Source organism: Salvelinus fontinalis, chromosome 30 (genome assembly GCF_029448725.1).
Source record: "Salvelinus fontinalis isolate EN_2023a chromosome 30, ASM2944872v1, whole genome shotgun sequence".
Taxonomy (NCBI): Eukaryota; Metazoa; Chordata; class Actinopteri; order Salmoniformes; family Salmonidae; genus Salvelinus; species Salvelinus fontinalis.
The window spans coordinates 24712815-24731568 of NC_074694.1; the positions used below are offsets into that span (position 1 = coordinate 24712815).

At 45.4% G+C, this 18754-nt stretch overlaps 1 protein-coding gene across 2 annotated transcripts in view; it reads left to right on the forward strand.

The window, feature by feature from the left end:
* The window catches only part of LOC129828872 (protoheme IX farnesyltransferase, mitochondrial), a 72944-nt gene extending 54947 nt beyond the window's left edge, over positions 1–17997 (forward strand). For both annotated transcript variants that reach the window (XM_055890134.1, XM_055890135.1), the window contains exons 5-7: positions 9335–9405; positions 14089–14321; positions 16681–17997. In XM_055890134.1, coding sequence (XP_055746109.1) covers positions 9335–9405; positions 14089–14321; positions 16681–17123 — 747 coding nt within the window. In that variant the 3' untranslated portion in view covers positions 17124–17997. The remainder of the gene's footprint in view (positions 1–9334; positions 9406–14088; positions 14322–16680) is intronic.
* Positions 17998–18754: the final 757 nt, after the last annotated feature.

Here is an 18754-nt window from a genome sequence, read left to right on the forward strand (position 1 = left end):
CCCACCTGGCCAACATCCAGTGAAGTTGCAGAGCGCGGAATTCAAACGACAGTATTATAAATATTTAACTTTCATATAATCACACGTGTAATACTTCAAAATAAAGCTTAACTTCCTGTTAATCCAGCCGCTGTGTCAGATTTCAAAAAGGCTTTACGGTGAAAGCAACCCATGCGATTATCTGAGGACAGCGCACCACATACAAACACATGAAAAACATATTTCAACCAGGCAGGTGCGACACGAAAGTCAGAAATAGCGATATAAAAAATGTCTTACCTTTGATCTTCTTCTTCTGTTGGCACTCCAAAGGGTCTGTTACATCACAAATGGTCCTTTTGTTCGGTAATGTCCTTCTTTATATCCATAAAAACTGTTTAGCTGGTGCGCTTCAGTCAATAATCCATCCCGTTTCCATCCATCAAAATGCATACAAAATGAATCCCAAATGTGACTAAACTTTTCCAAACAAGTCAAACAACGTTTATAATCAAACCTTAGGTACCCTAATACGTAAATAAACTATAACATTTAAGACGGAGAATCGTTACTGTCTTTACCGGGGAAAAATACCAAAGAACGCACTCTCTTTCACGCACTTGGAAACACTACAGACAAAATGGTAGCCACCTAGAAAGACTACAGTTTCTGGCTCATTTTTTCAAAAACCAGCCTGAAACTCTTTCTAAAGACACATCTAGTGGAAGCCCTAGGAACTGCAATCTGGGAGGACTCGGCCTTATAATAAAAGTGGTAGCCATTGAAATTTTTGGTAGGCTGAATTTACATTTTTTTTTTTATATATATATTTGTCCTCGGGGTTTTGCCTGCCATATCAGTTCTGTTATACTCACAGACATAATTTTAACAGTTCTAGAAACTTTTGTGTGTTCTATCCAAATCTACCAATTATATGCATATCCTAGCTTCTGGGCCTGAGTAACAGGCAGTTTACTTTGGGTATGCTTTTCATACGGACGTCAAAATACTGCCTCCTACCCCAGAGAGGTTAAGCCATTTTGCCACAACTTTGGAAGTATGCTTGGGGTCATTGTCCATTTGGAAGAGCCATTTGCGACCAAGCTTTAACTGTCTGAATGATGTCTTGAGATGTTGCTTCAATATATCAACATACATTTTCTTTGCTCATGATGCCATCTATTTTGTGAAGTACACCAGTCCCTCCTGCAGTAAAGCATCCCCACAACATGATGCTGCCACCCTTGAGCTTCACGGTTGGGATGGTGTTCTTCGGGTTGCAAGCTTCCCCCTTTTTCCTCCAAACATAACGATGGTCGTTATGGCCAAACGGTTCTATTTTTGTTTCATCAATTCAGAGGATATTTCTCCAAAACGTACGATCTTTCTCCCCATGTGCAGTTGCAAACCGTAGTCTGAATTTTTTATGGCGGTGTTGGACCAGTGGCTTCTTCCTTGCTGAGCGGCCTTTCAGGTTGTCAGTATAGGACTTGTTTTACTGTGGATATAGATACTTTTGGCCATGTTTCTTCCAGCATCTTCAAAGTCTTTTGCTGTTCTGGGATTGATTTGCATTTTTCGCACCAATGTACATTCATCTCTAGGAGACAGAATGCGTTACCTTCCTGAGCGGTATGACGGCTGCATGGTCCCATGGTGTTTATACTTGCGTACTATTGTTTGTACAGATGAACGTGGTACCTTACATTTACATTTTTACATTTAAGTCATTTAGCAGACGCTCTTATCCAGAGCGACTTACAAATTGGGCGTTTGGAAATTTCTCCCAAGGATGAACCAGACTTGTGGAGGTCTACCATTTTTTTTCTGAGGTCTTGGCTGATTTCTTTTGATTTTCCCATGATGTCAAGCAAAGAGGCACTGAGTTTGAAGGTAGGCCTTGAAATATATCCACAGGTACACCGCCAATAGGCCAATTGACATCATTCGGGTCCATCAGAAGCTTCTAAAGCCATGACATCATTTTCTGGAATTTTCCAAGCTGTTTAAAGGCACAGTCAACTTAGTGTATGTGAACTTCTGACCCACTGGAATTGTGATTATGTGAAATAATCTCTGTAAACAATTGCTGGAAAAATGACTTGTCATGCACAAAGTAGATGTCCTAACCGACTTGCCAAAACTATAATTTGTTAACAAGAAATTTGTGGAGTGGTTGAAAAACTAGTTTTAATGACTCCAACCTAAGTGAATGTAAACTTCTGACTTCAACTGTATATGTGGACACTTGCTCGTCGAACGTCTAATTCCAATATCATGGACGTTACTATAGTTTTTCCCCCCCATTTGCTGCTATTACTGCCTACATTTTTCTGGGAAGGCTTTCCACTAGATGTTGGAACATTGCTGCTGGGACTTGCTTCCATTCAGCCACGAGCATTAGTGAGGTCTGGCACTGATGTTGGGAGATGAGGCCCGGGCTCGCAGTCGACGTTCCAATTCATCCCAAAGGTGTTTGATGGGGTTGAGGTCAGGGCTCTGTGCAGGCCAGTCAAGTTCTTCAACACCAATCTCGACAAACCATTTCTGTATGGACCTCGCTTTGTGCACGGGGGCATTGTCATGCTGAAACAGGAAAGGGCATTCCCCAAACTGTTGCCACAAATTTGGAAGCACAGAATCATCTAGAATGTCATTGTATGCTGTAGCGTTAAGATTTCCCTTCACTGGAACTAAGGGGTCTAGCCCTAGCCATAGAAAAACAGCCCCAGGCCATTATTCCTCCTCCACCAAACGTTACAGTTGGCACTATGCATTTGGGCAGGTAGCGTTCTCCTGCTATGCGCCAAATTCAGATTCGTCCATCGGACTGCCAGATGGTGAAGCATGATTCATCATTCCACACAACGCCTTTCCACTGCTCCAGAGTCCAATGGCGGCGAGCTTTACACCACTCCAGCTGACGCTTGGCATTGCGTATGATGATCTTAGGCTTGTGTGTGGCTGCCCAGCCATGGAAACCCTTTTCATGAAGCTCCCGACTGACTGTTCTTGTGCTGACGTTGCTTCCAGAGGCAGTTTAGAACACTGTAGTGAGTGTTGCAACCGAGGACAGACGATTTTTACACCATACACGCTTCAGCACTCTGTTCCCGTTTTGTCCGCTTTTATGGCCTACCACTTCGTGACTGAGCTGTTGTTGATCCTAGACGTTTCCACTTCACAGTAACAGCACTTACAGTTGACGGGGCTGCTCTAGCAGGGCATAAATTTGACAAACTGACTTGATGGAAAGGTGGCATCCTATGAAGGTGCCATGTTGAAAGTCACTGACCTCTTCAGTAAGGCCATTCTACTGCCAATGTTTGTGTATGGAGATTGCATGGCTGTGTGCTTGATTTTATACACCTGTTTGCATCGGGTGTGGCTGAAATATAAACTTTTTAATATATAGTGTATATCTTGTATATAATACATCAAACATGTCGCTATATATAAACTCAGCAAAAAAAAGAAATGTCCTCTCACTGTCAACTGTTTGTTTTCAGCAAAAGTAACGTGTAAATATTTGTATGAACATAAGATTCAACAACTGAGACATAAACTGAACAAGTTCAGTTTGTCTAACGTGACTAACAGAAATGGAATAACGTGTCCCTGAACAAAGGGGGGGTCAAAATTAACAGTTTGTTTCTGGTGTGGCCGCCAGCTGCATTAAGTACGGCAGTGTGTCTCCTCCTCATGGACTGCACCAGATTTGGCAGTTCTTGCTGTGAGATGTTACCCCACTATTCCACCAAGGCAACTGCAAGTTCCCGGACATTTCTGGGGGGAATGGCCCTAGCCCTCACCCTCCGATCCAACAGGTCCCAGACGTGCTCAATGGGATTGAGAGCCGGGCTCTTTGCTGGCCATGGCAGAACACTGACATTCCTGTCTTGCAGGAAATCACGCACAGAAAGAGCAGTATGGCTGGTGGTATTGTCATGCTGGAGGGTCATGTCAGGATGAGCCTGCAGGAAGGGTACCACATGAGGGAGGAGAATGTCTTCCCTGTAACGCACAGTATTGAGATTGCTTGCAATGACAAGCTCAGTCTCATGATGCTGTGACACATCACCCCTGGTGAGACAAAACCTCGACTCATCAGTGAAGAGCACTTTTTGCCAGTCCTGTCTGGTCCAGCGATGGTGGGTTTGTGCCCGTAGGCGACGTTGTTGCCGTTGATGTCTGGTGAGTACCTGCCTTACAACAGGCCTACAAGCCCTCAGTCCAGCCTCTCTCAGCATATTGCGCACAGTTTGAGCACAGTTTGAGCACTGATGGAAGGATTGTGCGTTCCTGGTGTGATTCGGGCAGTTGTTGTTGCCATCCTGTACCTGTCCCGCAGGTATGATGTTCGGATGTACCGATCCTGTGCAGGTGTTACACGTGATCTGCCGCTGCGGGAATGATCAGCTGTCCGTCCTGTCTCCGTGTTGCGCTGTCTTAGGTGTCTCACATTACGACGGTGCAATTTTTTGCCCTGGCCACATCTGCGGTCTTCATGTCTCCTTGCAGCATGCCTAAGGCACGTTCACGCAGATGAGCAGGGACCCTGGGCATCTTTCTTTTGGTGTTTTTCAGAGTCAGTAGAAAGGCCTCTTTAGTGTCCTAAGTGTTCATATCTGTGACCTTAATTGCCTACCGTCTGTAAGCTGTTCGTGTCTTAACGACCGTTCCACAGGTGCATGTTCATTAATTGTTTATGGTTCATTGAACAAGCATGGAAAACAGTGTTTAAACCCTTTACAATGAAGATCTGTGAAGTTATTTGGATTTTTACGAATTATCTTTGAAAGACAGTGTCCTGAAAAAAGATTGTTTCTTTTTTTGCTGAGTTCATGTAGAGGTCCTGGGCTGGTGTGGGTACACGTGGTTTGCGTTTCTGAGGCCGATTGGACATGCTGCTAAAATATCTAAAACGAAGTTGGAGGCGGCTTATTGTAGAGAAATAAACATTAAATTATCTGGCAACAGCTCTGGTGGACATTCATGCAGTCAGCATGCCAATTGCACGCTCCCTCAACACTTGAAGCATCTGTGGCATTGTGTTGTGACAAAACTGCACATTTTAGTCGCCTTTTTATTGTCCTCAGCACAAGGTGCACCTTTGTAATGATCAAGCTGTTTAATCAGCTTCTTGATATGCCACACCTGTAAGGTGGATGGATTAAAGGAGAAATGCAGAATTTGAGAGAGATAAGCTTTTTGGGCGTATGGAAAATTTATGGAATCTTTTCTTTCAGCTCATGAAACATGGGACCAACACTTTACGTGTTGCGTTTATATTTTTGTTCAGTGTATATCCTCTATAAATACGACAGTCAATACAAAACTTGTTTAGTTTGCCTTAGACACATATTTAAGTTGTACCTGTCTTTGGCAGTGGATAAGCAGTATGTAGAAGTGTTTGTGCTAAACCACCACAAGGGGTGGCTGGTTGAAGGAATTTAACAAGTTCACAAATTAGCATTGAAATGCAATAACATGCTTTTCATAATGTCACTAGATGTCGGTATCAGCATTTGTCTTGAGTAGATTTACAACAGTGTTTACAACAAAGGACATGTAAACAAACACTTTATGGCAACCATTCAATGAGAGTAAGTTATAACAGAGTGGAGGAGAGGCCCAACTCAGCGGAAAATCTGTGTCCCCCTCCAGCAGGTGACGTTTTTTTGTTTCACCCACCACGCAAGGAGTTTTTGTATGGAGGTCAATGAGAGAGTGTTGAATTTGATCAAAAAATGAATGGCTTATTTGCTACGTAAGGTTGATTTGATCAAATAGAAGTTTTGTTACGCTTAAGTTGTTACGAGTGTACTGATATAACTAGGGTACGTGACATCCCGGCAAAATAAATTATATTGTTGTCTCGATGGCTATGCATGTTATTGGCATGAGGCTAGTAGCATACCATCTCTCTCTCCATTGAATACAGGCGTTTGACGTCCACAACCTTCATCAAATATTCAAAAAATGATAACAATAATGAGATGTATCCACCAATCCAAAGAAAAGATAGGTGGGAGCTAGACAGCCCACCGTACTGCTTTGTGGACAGCAACACCCATTGTTAGGGCAGAGAGACAAATATCTTGTCAGTCTATCCATAATCTTTGGTTATAACAAGCAAAAGCTAGCTGGTCTTTACAACATTTTTTTTTTTTACAGAAACCATATCTATTTTACACTGTTATTCAATACAAAAGGTATTGGCTATACATTTCAATTGCAAATGGAATGTGTTGATGACAGAACTTTTATGCAGGCAAATACTTGCCGCACTGGTTTGTCACACATTCTGATTAAGCTAGCTAGCCTACGTTAGCTACTTATCTCATCATGAATGCAAGCGCATGGCCTGAAGGATAGATCTGCGCCAACTGTCTTGCTTTTTGATTATTTCGTATTTCGGAAAACTAACAAAATAAGGCCCACTAGCTTACATATTAGGCCCAGACACTGACAGTTTTCACTTTGGCGCCTGTCCAGTTTTGGCACATAAGTAGCACAGATTGCTAACTAGCTAAGCTAACTACCTTGCTAGCTAGCTAGCCAGCTAATGTTAACTAAGTGAGAATGTGATAAGGACAGGGCTGCTTGCTTCGTGATGTGTACTTTTGATTATTTACTTATTTTAATGTGTTGGCTGTGGCAAGCTACTCACCATCAAATCACCATGCCTACGCTCTCTCACGTTGTGACCTAGGGCTGAATGATGTTCAATGAACAGCTCGTAGCTCGTGCCTTCTTCAGGCTACCATTTGAAAATGTCAAAAATTGACCGTAATTTGTTTATTCTATGTGTATAATATAGGCGCTTTATCTGTGGAATAAAGGCCGATACAAGTGTGTCTGTAAAAGGATCAACCGATTTTTATCGGTCGGGCTCTAAACGTGATTTATTCTTTGGTAACTAGAAGTCATAGAAACTCATGTTCTATGACTGAGTGGAATGTCTTTGAATTGCACTGAATTAAATTCTACTTCCTGTCAAACACAAATTACAATTCTACATCCTGTGGGGTGTGGCCAATTTTGAATTTCAATGAATGAGTTGAATGGGAGTGAATAAAAAAAAAAAATCTGGATTGAGCCCAACCCTGCTCCAAACACTGTATTCCGGGGCTGTATTCCGTGATACACCCCTCTCTTCTGCACCCCTGGTATTTTTGCACACAGGCCTGTAGGGAATGAGGGAGCAAAGCAGAGGTACAGTTATGTGGGTGTCAGAGTTTTATGTGCAGGTCAGAATGATGTCGTTATTGGAAACTGAAACAATTGTGATTTTATGTGACCAACGAGCAGTCCTGCATGTGAGCTCTTGGTCTGCCTGAGGGACAGTTCTGCTCTCGCCCTGGCTGCTGCTCCAACTGCAGTACAGAGCTCTCTTCTCCCTCTCTCTCGCGGCCCCTGACCCCCTGACGCGTTTCCTGACCCAGGAAATAGAATTAACACCTCAGCCTGAGTCCTGGGTCCCATAGCCGCAGCCACAGCTGTTCCCAACCCAGGCCAGCCCGTCATCAGCCCCAGCACAGCAGACTTCAGCTCAAGAGGGAAGGGGAAGACTGACTTTATATGGAGCTTAGCTTATCCCACCACTAACTTTATCCCTTTGGGTGGCTGTGAGCTTATGTTACACAACCTGCCACTGAAACAAAATGAAATGCATCAATTATCAACCCCACACTCTGTATGAAGCCTAGGCCTGACCAGTTGCTCACCTGTTTCAAGCGTATATCGTAGTCCAGACACAGAGACGTGATAGTCCAGCGTCCCATTGTGACATAGCTACGCGGCTCTGAGAACACCATCCACGGGGGCTGAGGACACGAAGTCTGACCGTGCACCTCGCCACAATTCCCAACCAACGCTGCTCCGGTACGCGTCTATTTATTTGAATGTGTTAACAGTTGGAGAAATTGCTATAGCTGCATGGAGAATTCAAAAAGTATGAAAGCCAACGGTCCAGTATTCTAGAACACTGCTATGCGTACGCTACGTGTTGAGGGCCTCGTTAGTCCTACCTGCTAGACTGGTCATGAAGTAGTCAGGAAGGTTTTAGTCATCTCTGTAGTACTAGTGATTCTTTTGAGGAACAATTCAGTGTGCCTTCCCCTTTTATAACGCATTTCGTAGGCAGACACAGAACACGGGTGAATCCTGCAAGTTGCTATGGAACCCCTCATCTATCCAAAAAGGTTTTCCTTTCCTGAGAAAGCAGCATATCAGGTCAAGGCGATCCATTCCTTTAGGTCTCCAGAGGGGACACACCGACAGGCCAAGCTGACAGACGTCCCTGTCATAGTTAATGCAAAGAAGTCCCCCCGCTGTGCAACTAAAGTGGTATGACCCAACTCTCCAAAGGCCTCTAGCGAAATATAAATGTACTCTATATGAAATGTATTACCCACCACGGGTGTTTTTAAATATAGAGGCTTTTCTATGTCAAAAGGACCGTAAATTAAGGAAGGGGGAGATGGAGGAGAGAAGTGTATTATCTGTTTATTATATATTTTATTCCAGCCATATTTCAGAAGTAATGGATCTTAATATTCTCTGGTTGTCTGGACTCTAGTCTGAGTGCTCTGTCTGTTTTCATCATTAGGGTGCTGGCTCAGAGATTTAGCTACACACACACGTAGGCCTACACACACGTACACATACTAGCTGGTTCCTGCATTTAAGCGCCCCATGTGTTTGCGTTTTAGTCACACATAGCTGATCTCTTGGGGCCACTTTGAAGCAGGCTCTCCCAGAGTAGATCATAAAACAGAAAAATATGTTGTTTTTCACATAATCCTCCCCCTATGTACCCTAGACCCCAGCAACCTCCTCCTAACCACATCCCACCTCAGTCCTCATTCTGCGACGTGAAGGGCCGCTGTTCTGCTCAGAGATTTGTCTTGAGCTGCTTCCCTCACTTTCTCTCACTGCAGATGTTCGACGAAGGCCTGCATTGCTGTGTATTTTCCCCTGTATGTTTACCACAATTTCGCCTAATTTTGGTCATGAAAAATATCAGAAAAGCTTTTCCCTAAGTTTTGTAGCAAAGCTTCTCATGCTCCCATAGAAGATGATATTGGTTAAGACCACAACTATGCCAGAGAGATTGTGTTATGAAAGTGCCACTGATCAGGTGTATGTGGTGATGGGTGACATAGCCAGGCAGTTTAGGGAATGGTGGGTTGACAGGATGAATGGTTACAAAGAAGAACTTGAAAGGCCTCTGAATATGAGTTGTATGTTTGTCCTTCCTTCCTTCCTTCCTTCCTTCCTTCCTTCCTTCCTTCCTTGACTCCTCCATTAACCCATACTCTGTTCTCTCTCTCTCTTTCTCTCTCCACAGTACTTTGAGGTGCCCTTTGACTCCAACATGAACCGCACAAAGAACCGGCCCCTTGTCAGGGGACAGATAAGGTAAACTAACAATTGTAATCTCTATCCCAAATGGCACCTTATTCCCTATATAGTGTCCTTCTTTTGGCCAGAGTTCAATGGGCCATTGTCAAAAGGTAGTGCATTACATATGGAATAGGGTGCTATTTGGGAGATCCCCTCTGTTTTTGTGTGTCTAGTTCTGTTTCTGTCTCACAACAATTTTGCATAAAATATATTTTTCACAATCATTCATCTGTTATTTCACACGGATAAAATCCCTTGGCTTTGAAAACCTTCTCTTTTGAGTGAGACCTTGATACCATCACCAAATACATTGCCACTTCCCTTATCATGCCGTCTCCGTATTGAGTAGGTCATCTGATCTAGTGAAGTGTATTACCAGTGGAGAAACTGGATCCTGCCACTTGGCGTAATAACAGCTCTGTGTTATTGCGTGTCTCGTGATAACGAGGGGAGGCATGGAGCACTGTGGGTACACCTTCAATTAAACAATAGTGCTGCAGAGCACAGCAACACCACCCACATCACAGATCCTTTTACACTCTTTTCCCAATCAGTTATGCTGCCATGCCTGGGACAGGCTACAGGCTGTCTATACAGAGTTGCAGAGTACAGCCAGGAGCCAGGAAGGTTGCTGCCAATATCAGATCAGAAATAGTATGCCTGCAGCACCAACCAGTCCTCCCCTTCCACACCTGCCAGGTGGAACCTGATACTATTTATTGGCAGGCTGGGAGGATGGTGTAGGCTACCTGTACCTGCTCTCTCTTTCTTTCTCTTTCTCGCTCACTCTTGCTCTAGCCAGCAAAATAAATACAACCATTTTTTCTTTGTTGTGGACATAAGACTGTAAAAACACCAGCAAATCATCTCCCGTTGATTTTAATTTTGAAAATCTGTTTTGAAATATTCCCACTCATAATAGAGATATGTGATCGTATACAAATCGAAGCAAGTTTTGAAATGACTATGTTTTAGTCAAATATATATGTTTGGGCTTCTTGCAGTCAATGTGTGGTATAAAATTATTTCTAATTATGTTCCGGCCCCCTGACCATCCACTCACGACAAAAAGGTCCCGGGGCTGAATCTAGTTGATGATCCCTGGCATAGGGAACTCCAGGGTAAATGAGAAGACTCCTACCATAACAACTGTGAGATGCTGAAGCGCTGGTGTTGAACCCTGACCTGGCCCCATCTCCTCATGTCCACCGTGGAATCCTCATGGGATGTGTTGTTTAAAGGGACACTCCTCTTGTTGAGTTGGAGATTTAGGATGTAAACTGTTCTCCAAACAGACCCAGGGTGCTGCCGCTGCCTGGCTTTGTCCGTATATCCTGGTGTTGACGTGACTGAGGACTGTGTGTGACACACACACAACCTGTGGCCCGATGTGGACCAGCTGGATGGCTACAGCAGCATCCCAAATGGCACCCCATTTCCTACATAGGGAATATGACCATAGCCTATGTAGTGCACTATATAGGGAATGAGGTCCCATTTGTGACGCAGACAACGCTTACAGTCCCTGTCAAGCAAGCCCTCAGCATCTCACATTCTCACCCTCCATCCTCTCTCTCCATCCTCTCTCTCTCGCTCCATCCTCGCTCCACCCTCTCCATGAGGCTCCCTGAACCCAGCTCAAGTCTAGTTTAGGTCACAAAGTATGTCCAATGAAGAAATGTTGATTGAAAGGGATTTTTAGTCTAGCTTAATCTGGGTCTTCTAGAAGACCGTCCCTAGACAGCTACCGTCTCCTCTAGCACATCACACTCTTGTGTGGATCTTATTTCAATTGAACACTGAGCCATTCCTTCGTGTAGCCCGCTTCATTGGTCTAATTGGAGAAACCATGACACTCTCTTCCAGACCCTTTCTTCTTGCCTGCCTGCCACCAACCACCCTCTCATCACGCTGAAGACACCCCTTCAACCCCCCAACTTATGCTCTTGTCTAAGTCCTCATTCTCTCACTCGAGCTTGAAGAACTTTTAGAGCACATGTCAAACTCATTCCACGGAGGGCCGAGTGTCTGTGGGTTTTCACTCCTTCCACGGAGGGCCGAGTGTCTGTGGGTTTTCACTCCTTCCACGGAGGGCCGAGTGTCTGTGGGTTTTCACTCCTTCCACGGAGGGCCCAGTGTCTGTGGGTTTTCACTCCTTCCACGGAGGGCCCAGTGTCTGTGGGTTTTCACTCCTTCCACGGAGGGCCCAGTGTCTGTGGGTTTTCACTCCTTCCACGGAGGGCCCAGTGTCTGGGTTTTCACTCCTTTCACGGAGGGCCCAGTGTCTGTGGGTTTTCACTCCTTCCACGGAGGGCCCAGTGTCTGTGGGTTTTCACTCCTTCCACGGAGGGCCCAGTGTCTGTGGGTTTTCACTCCTTCCACGGAGGGCCCAGTGTCTGTGGGTTTTCACTCCTTCCACGGAGGGCCCAGTGTCTGTGGGTTTTCACTCCTTCCACGGAGGGCCCAGTGTCTGTGGGTTTTCACTCCTTCCACGGAGGGCCCAGTGTCTGTGGGTTTTCACTCCTTCCACGGAGGGCCGTGTGTCTGTGGGTTTTCACTCCTTCCACGGAGGGCCGTGTGTCTGTGGGTTTTCACTCCTTCCACGGAGGGCCCAGTGTCTGTGGGTTTTCACTCCTTCCACGGAGGGCCCAGTGTCTGTGGGTTTTCACTCCTTCCACGGAGGGCCCAGTGTCTGTGGGTTTTCACTCCTTCCACGGAGGGCCGAGTGTCTGTGGGTTTTCACTCCTTCCACGGAGGGCCGAGTGTCTGTGGGTTTTCACTCCTTCCACGGAGGGCCGTGTGTCTGTGGGTTTTCACTCCTTCCACGGAGGGCCGTGTGTCTGTGGGTTTTCACTCCTTCCACGGAGGGCCGAGTGTCTGTGGGTTTTCACTCCTTCCTTGTACTTGATTGATGAATTAAGGTCACTAATTAAAGAATTTCCCTCACCTGGTTGTTTTAGGTCTTAATTGAAAGGAAAACCAAAAATGTCCTAGACACTAAGCCTTCCATGAAATGAGTTCAATACCCCTGTTTTAGATCTGGGTGAAGAACTTGTAAACCTGGGTGAAGAACTTGTAAACCTGGGTGAAGAACTTGTAAACCTGGGTGAAGAACTTGTAAACCTGGGTGAAGAACTTGTAAACCTGGGTGAAGAACTTGTAAACCTGGGTGAAGAACTTGTAAACCTGGGTGAAGAACTTGTAAACCTGGGTGAAGAACTTGTAAACCTGGGTGAAGAACTTGTAAACCTGGGTGAAGAACTTGTAAACCTGGGTGAAGAACTTGTAAACCTGGGTGAAGAACTTGTAAACCTGGGTGAAGAACTTGTAAACCTGGGTGAAGAACTTGTAAACCTGGGTGAAGAACTTGTAAACCTGGGTGAAGAACTTGTAAACCTGGGTGAAGAACTTGTAAACCTGGGTGAAGAACTTGTAAACCTGGGTGAAGAACTTGTAAACCTGGGTGAAGAACTTGTAAACCTGGGTGAAGAACTTGTAAACCTGGGTGAAGAACTTGTAAACCTGGGTGAAGAACTTGTAAACCTGGGTGAAGAACTTGTAAACCTGGGTGAAGAACTTGTAAACCTGGGTGAAGAACTTGTAAACCTGGGTGAAGAACTTTTTGAACTGGGTGAAGAACTTGTCTTACTTTCCACAACTGGGGGCTAAGTTCCCTCTTATAGCCAGCCAGCCAGCTACATGGGCTTAGTGCTGACTTTATTTATCCCCCCCCCCACCCCGGCTGACAGCGATATGACTGGGACAGTGTCGAACTGTAAACTAAGGCCAGATAACCCCCCCCCCCCCCCCCCCCCCCACAGGCCGGGTGACGCAGTCCTCACTTCGACCCCCACAGAGATTACCCAAACTCAGCGAGCACACACACACACACACACTTACACACACCACTGCCACATAAAACAGACATAACACACTAATCACATTAATACCCTATCTCCCAAAATAAAAGCCCCTTTTCGCTTCAGAAGGCCTGCTGCGTTTGTTCAAGATTTTAATCTCCAAATCTCCTCCTTCTAATTTACAGCATATTTACTTGAACCAGCCCTGGAGTCAGTCGCTAGCTAGCTGCTTTTAATAAAAGACAGGGGGAGGAGGTCTTCATCCGGTTAAAAGCGGGAGCCTCTGTGGTTAGGGCTGAGGATGGTTTGATCTCTGGGCGTGCGTAATGCGTACAGCCTCATAGCCACACGCTCATTGTCTTGCAGGGCCACTTTTATCCCTGACAAACGCTGATCACATGAGCTCTCCTCTAAGCCCATGTTTTCAGACTGAGTGCCGGACCGCCACTAACTGTCTCCAAATGTGTGGCCCGGCCGTGTGGCACATGCTGTGTGTGTGTTTACATGGGGCTATTGTCATCTTCTCCTATAATCTCCACAAGTCCACATATCTCAATCAGAGCATGAGAGCAATTGTTGTTCTCTTCTGTCTTTCTGTGTCTTTAAGCCAGGTGTTCATTATTCTGTGTCTTTAAGCCAGGTGTTCAGTATTCTGTGTCTTTAAGCCAGGTGTTCAGTATTTTGAAGGAAGCTTAGCTCTCTATTGTATGCTGAATTTGTTGTTGGTGAAATACAGTGTGGGGAAGTTGTATTAAGAGATTTCTCTATCTCCCTCCTGATCTCTCCCTCCTTATCCTCTCTCCCTCTCCTTCCCTCCCTTTCTTCCTCCGTCGCACAGTCCTCTCCATGCGGTGGGCTTTGCCCTAGCCTGTGGTGTCCCTGGTATCACTGTGTTGACCCTGGCTGTGAACCCTCTAACAGGGGCCTTGGGGGCCCTCAACATCTTCCTCTACACCTGCTGTTACACACCCCTGAAGAGGCTCAGCATCATCAACACCTGGGTGGGGGCGGTGGTGGGGGCCATTCCCCCCATCATGGGCTGGACGGCCGCTACAGGTGCCCTGGACCCAGGTACTGAACTGGAGGACACACACTCACTGTACGCCTCTCTCTGCTGGGTCCTAGTGTCCTCTCCCACACACACACAGTCATGATACTTGGTCCTATGGGTCTCCCTCACACACACACACACACACACACACACACACACACACACACACACAGTAATGATACACCCCATCTTATGTTTCACGATGAAGCAGCCGGTGTATGACGAGCTGTTCAAACTGAATATGTTGGTAAATGGGAGATTGAGGAGAGAAAAGGATACACCCATACTTGTTCTTCCAACATTGGGTCAAAGAGCAGCTGTGGTGTGTTAAAGTTCATATGTACATATTAGACTCTGTGTAGACTCATGATAATACATTGGTGTTCGTTCCTACAGTTACGTATGTTAAACTCTGATAAAGTGGTTCAAATTTGACACTTCAGAGCGATTTTATTATTTTCCAAACTAGATATCCAGCTAGTGGGAAATACACGGTTTATCACAGCCTGTGTGGTCACTCCCAGGAGAGTTAGGAGCTAGGCTGTAGTGTAGACTAGACGGCCTTTCTGCATGTTGTATATCCATGTCTCCACTGAATTGCAGCTATTCTATAGGTTCAATTCTATTTCTACAGTTTGTCTTGTCATTCCAACACAGTTAGTCTCTGCTTGACTCCGTGAGGCCTCTTTCACAACTGACATTCAACACAACAGAGTTTGTGTGTATTTCACTGGGTTGACGAGGACCTCTGTGACCAGGCCTGACCCCCCCCATTACGGCCAGCCTTTTATTTACATACTCCTCAACCCAGAGTCCCACGTTGCTAACACACACAGTATTGTGTGTTTATGTTCGGCTAGCTGTGTGTGTGCGCGCGTGCGTGCACTTCTCTAGTGGATGAGGAAGGCAGAGCAGAGGGGGGTCTCCTCTCTCCTCTCCAGATTGTTTGGCAGACATGTTAAGTGTTCTGTTATGGCAACTGTCAACTGTGTTGCAGCTTGTCACCGGGGTCTCTCCGTAGGGTACACACACTAGTTTACACTCACCAAGCCAAGATCTTGGGACTTGCTCTCAACAAAATGTTAATCATGAATCTATGGGGCTTTTCACGTGGGAGTGAATGTGTTTTATTCCCATTGAACTTCCGCTGGGGGTTTTCTCTTCCCTTGGTGGCCCTCTTGATTCAATGACTGCTCTCATGCTATACAATGACATTCATGCCCTTTATGTAAGAAGGACCCCCTCAGTTTGGGCTATAAGTATGACTTGGACATTGGCATTTTAACCAGGTCAATTGGGGGTCATTTAAACGTTAATAAAATAAAGTAATAAAATAATAGAACAGAAGTAAGTCTAAAGTGACCATAGTTACCATCATCTGTCCTGTTAGTTGCTACTATAGGCTGCACTATAGTCCTGTTTGATCACTGTGTTTGGTGAGACCGGAGAGGTTTGCAGTAGAGATGCCTTAAGGCCCTGTTTTCCTTGGGGATTTAGGCTTCTTTTGTGTTTACAAAACGCAAGAACAGCGGAGTGAAACAAAAGGAAACCCTGTATGTAACGCTCGGGTGCTTCTGCAGCGCTGCCGAGTGAGTCTTTGTACCTCGGCGGCCGGGGCGGGTCTCCTGTTTCTCTCTCTGCTGCTACTTGCTCTCTGGTGGAACGTTTACAACGCCACACCGTACACGTGGCCCCGGGCTGTTTGTTGCCCCCACACACACACAGGATGTGCAAGGCGAGCTGATGAATGGGTCTCTTTCTCTCTGTTCAACCACAGGTCTGAGAGGAACAGAACAGACAGAATGACTAGGGGATTCCTCCTCTCTGACTAGTGTCTACAACATCCATGTTCTCGTATTCAGTTACCCATTCACTCTCTCACCTCACAACGTCTCCTGTATAGTGTACGGAGGCTGTATGATAAGGGTCAGGGCAGTGAAATGTCCAAGTTGATTGAAAAAAGACGTAGATTCAGTCAAAGGGGCAATCAGTCCCTCCAGGATTCTGCGTTGGGAAAAAAACAAATGTGCAAAGTCAACAATTTCCTGCATATTATGCAACGCACTATTTTACGTCAAATCATCCCTATTTTATCGCATACAACTGACCCATCACCGCTGCACAAAAAGAGGGTAATATGGTTCAATTAAGCCACATGTCAACAAACTTTTTCCCCCATCGCATTTTTGTGACAAATTGGACAGAATCATTGCATATTGCTGTCCAAAATATCAGAATTGCAGTAGCAAAATCAAGCAATTTTGCCCACAAATCACCATAAATCCCTGCGAGAGGGACTGGGAAATGCAACACCAAGAGATTTGTGAATTCTCTATCTAGTCATTGTCAATATCTTCTCTTCTCCCTCCCCCTCTCTAGGTGCTCTGCTGCTGGGTGGCTTCCTGTACTGCTGGCAGTTCCCCCACTTCAACGCTTTGAGCTGGAACCTGCGTGAGGACTACTCCCGGGGAGGCTACCGTATGATGTCCGTCACCCACCCGGGCATGTGTAAGAGGGTGGCCCTGCGCCACAGCCTGGGTCTGATCGGTCTCTCGGCCCTGGGCCCTGTGCTGGACGTCACCACTTGGACCTTTCCTCTAGTTTCCCTGCCCATTAACCTCTACATCAGTTATCTGGCCTTCCGCTTCTACCAGAAGGGAGACCGCAGCTCCGCCCGCAAGCTCTTCTTCTGCAGTCTGTGGCACCTGCCTATGTTGTTGCTGCTGGCGCTCACCTGTAAGAAGTCCCGGACCGACAAAGAGGGCGTGGCGAAGACCTCGAGCCTAGCCCCAGCAACCCTGCCCCTCGCCATGCAGAACTAGGATAGCCCGTTAGACCCCACCACATCCAACCTCCAACACACTGGCCATTACTTCTCCACCCACCCTTCGTACAAATGGAGGTATTACCTTATGATGTCTTTCTGCCTCTGTATCCTGAGAGAGGGGAGTACTAGGGACACACTCCATTTGATCTGTGTATGTATGTCTGTGGACTTGTGGTGCTCACCGACTGCACTCTCCATGCCCTCAAGGCAAAGGGACGGGGTGGAAGCAACATGGCTGAAATGGTTGATCAACGAAAACCACACATTGTGAATTCCTGAAATAACTTCAGGGTGTAATGAATCATTTCAGTGTGTGTGTATATATGTATTTATAAAGGAAGGCTGCCCTCTAGTCCCTGTCCATGTTGTATATGACTGTTGTTAATGAGAACGTTGTACAGTGTAAATTGCTCCTATGGATTCGCAATTGGGCCCCGATCTTGAAAGAAACCATGCATTGTATCAACACAAGATGACGTCAAGAAAGAATCAAGAGTCAACTGTGATGGTCATGAAGCCTTGTAAGATAAGTGAGACAACAGTACATTGAGTTACGTAAATATTTCTGCATCAATTTTTTTAATAATCGATTAAGGAAATAGGTTTTAAATCAACCTAGCCACTGCACTGAAATGCAGTGATAAGTTATTACTTGCCTATATGTTACTTGACTGTAACGATTGCCTATGCCTCTTGGTTTTAGCTGTTCAGCAATCTCAGTGGAGGGTATTCTTCTGTCTGCAACACACTGCTTTAACTCTACACGGTTCACCTGCACCAAAAGAGAAGTTAACTTGTAAGCCATTTTTGTAAGACACAAAAATCATTACAAATATTCTCTTACAATAAACGTCTTATGATTTAATCAATTTATTTGATTTACTTTTGAGTCAGTTGATTGTCTAATTATTTCATTATACTGTGTCAAGTGTTGTTTCCCATTCAAGCATAGAAATCTTTGTTATCCATATTAAAGCAAATTTAGAGGGTTTCATTAGTGACACCAAGTCCTTCCCACAGGGGGCGTATTCCTATCAGTGCAGATGACGTCATCGTGCTATCTGACATAAAAGGGATGAGTCTTACACATTTGTGTAGATATTCATCACCCACACGTACACTACCACTACATGCCAGCTAGATAATTGTGTTGGCATGGGCATAAACTTTTGTAATGTCAAGATTCAGGTTAATTGTAGCCTCAGTAGACACATGTCCTGTTAGTCACATGAATATCAATATCACCAACACCTATTTAGCCAAAATCAACCCACTGCTGTACCTGTCACTTAGTCCATCACATGCTCCCCTTCCACTCTTTACTCTTAGATTGTTTACGTTAAACATCACCCACCTCCATTAAACAATGCTGGTGTCCCAAATGGCACCCTTTTCCCTACACAGGGCCCTAGGGCTTTGGCCAAAAGTAGTGCACTATTTAGGGAATGGTGTGCAATTTGGGACACCCATTCCTTTACCTCCCCTTCCTTAGTTAAAGGGGGCTGTGGGATTTGTCCCAAGCATGCTGCAGAGGAACAGAACTGTTTAATATCCTCCGAAAGGGCTCAGAATGGATACAGTGTTCTATATCAGCACAGCTGTTACTGTATAGGCTGAAAAAACACC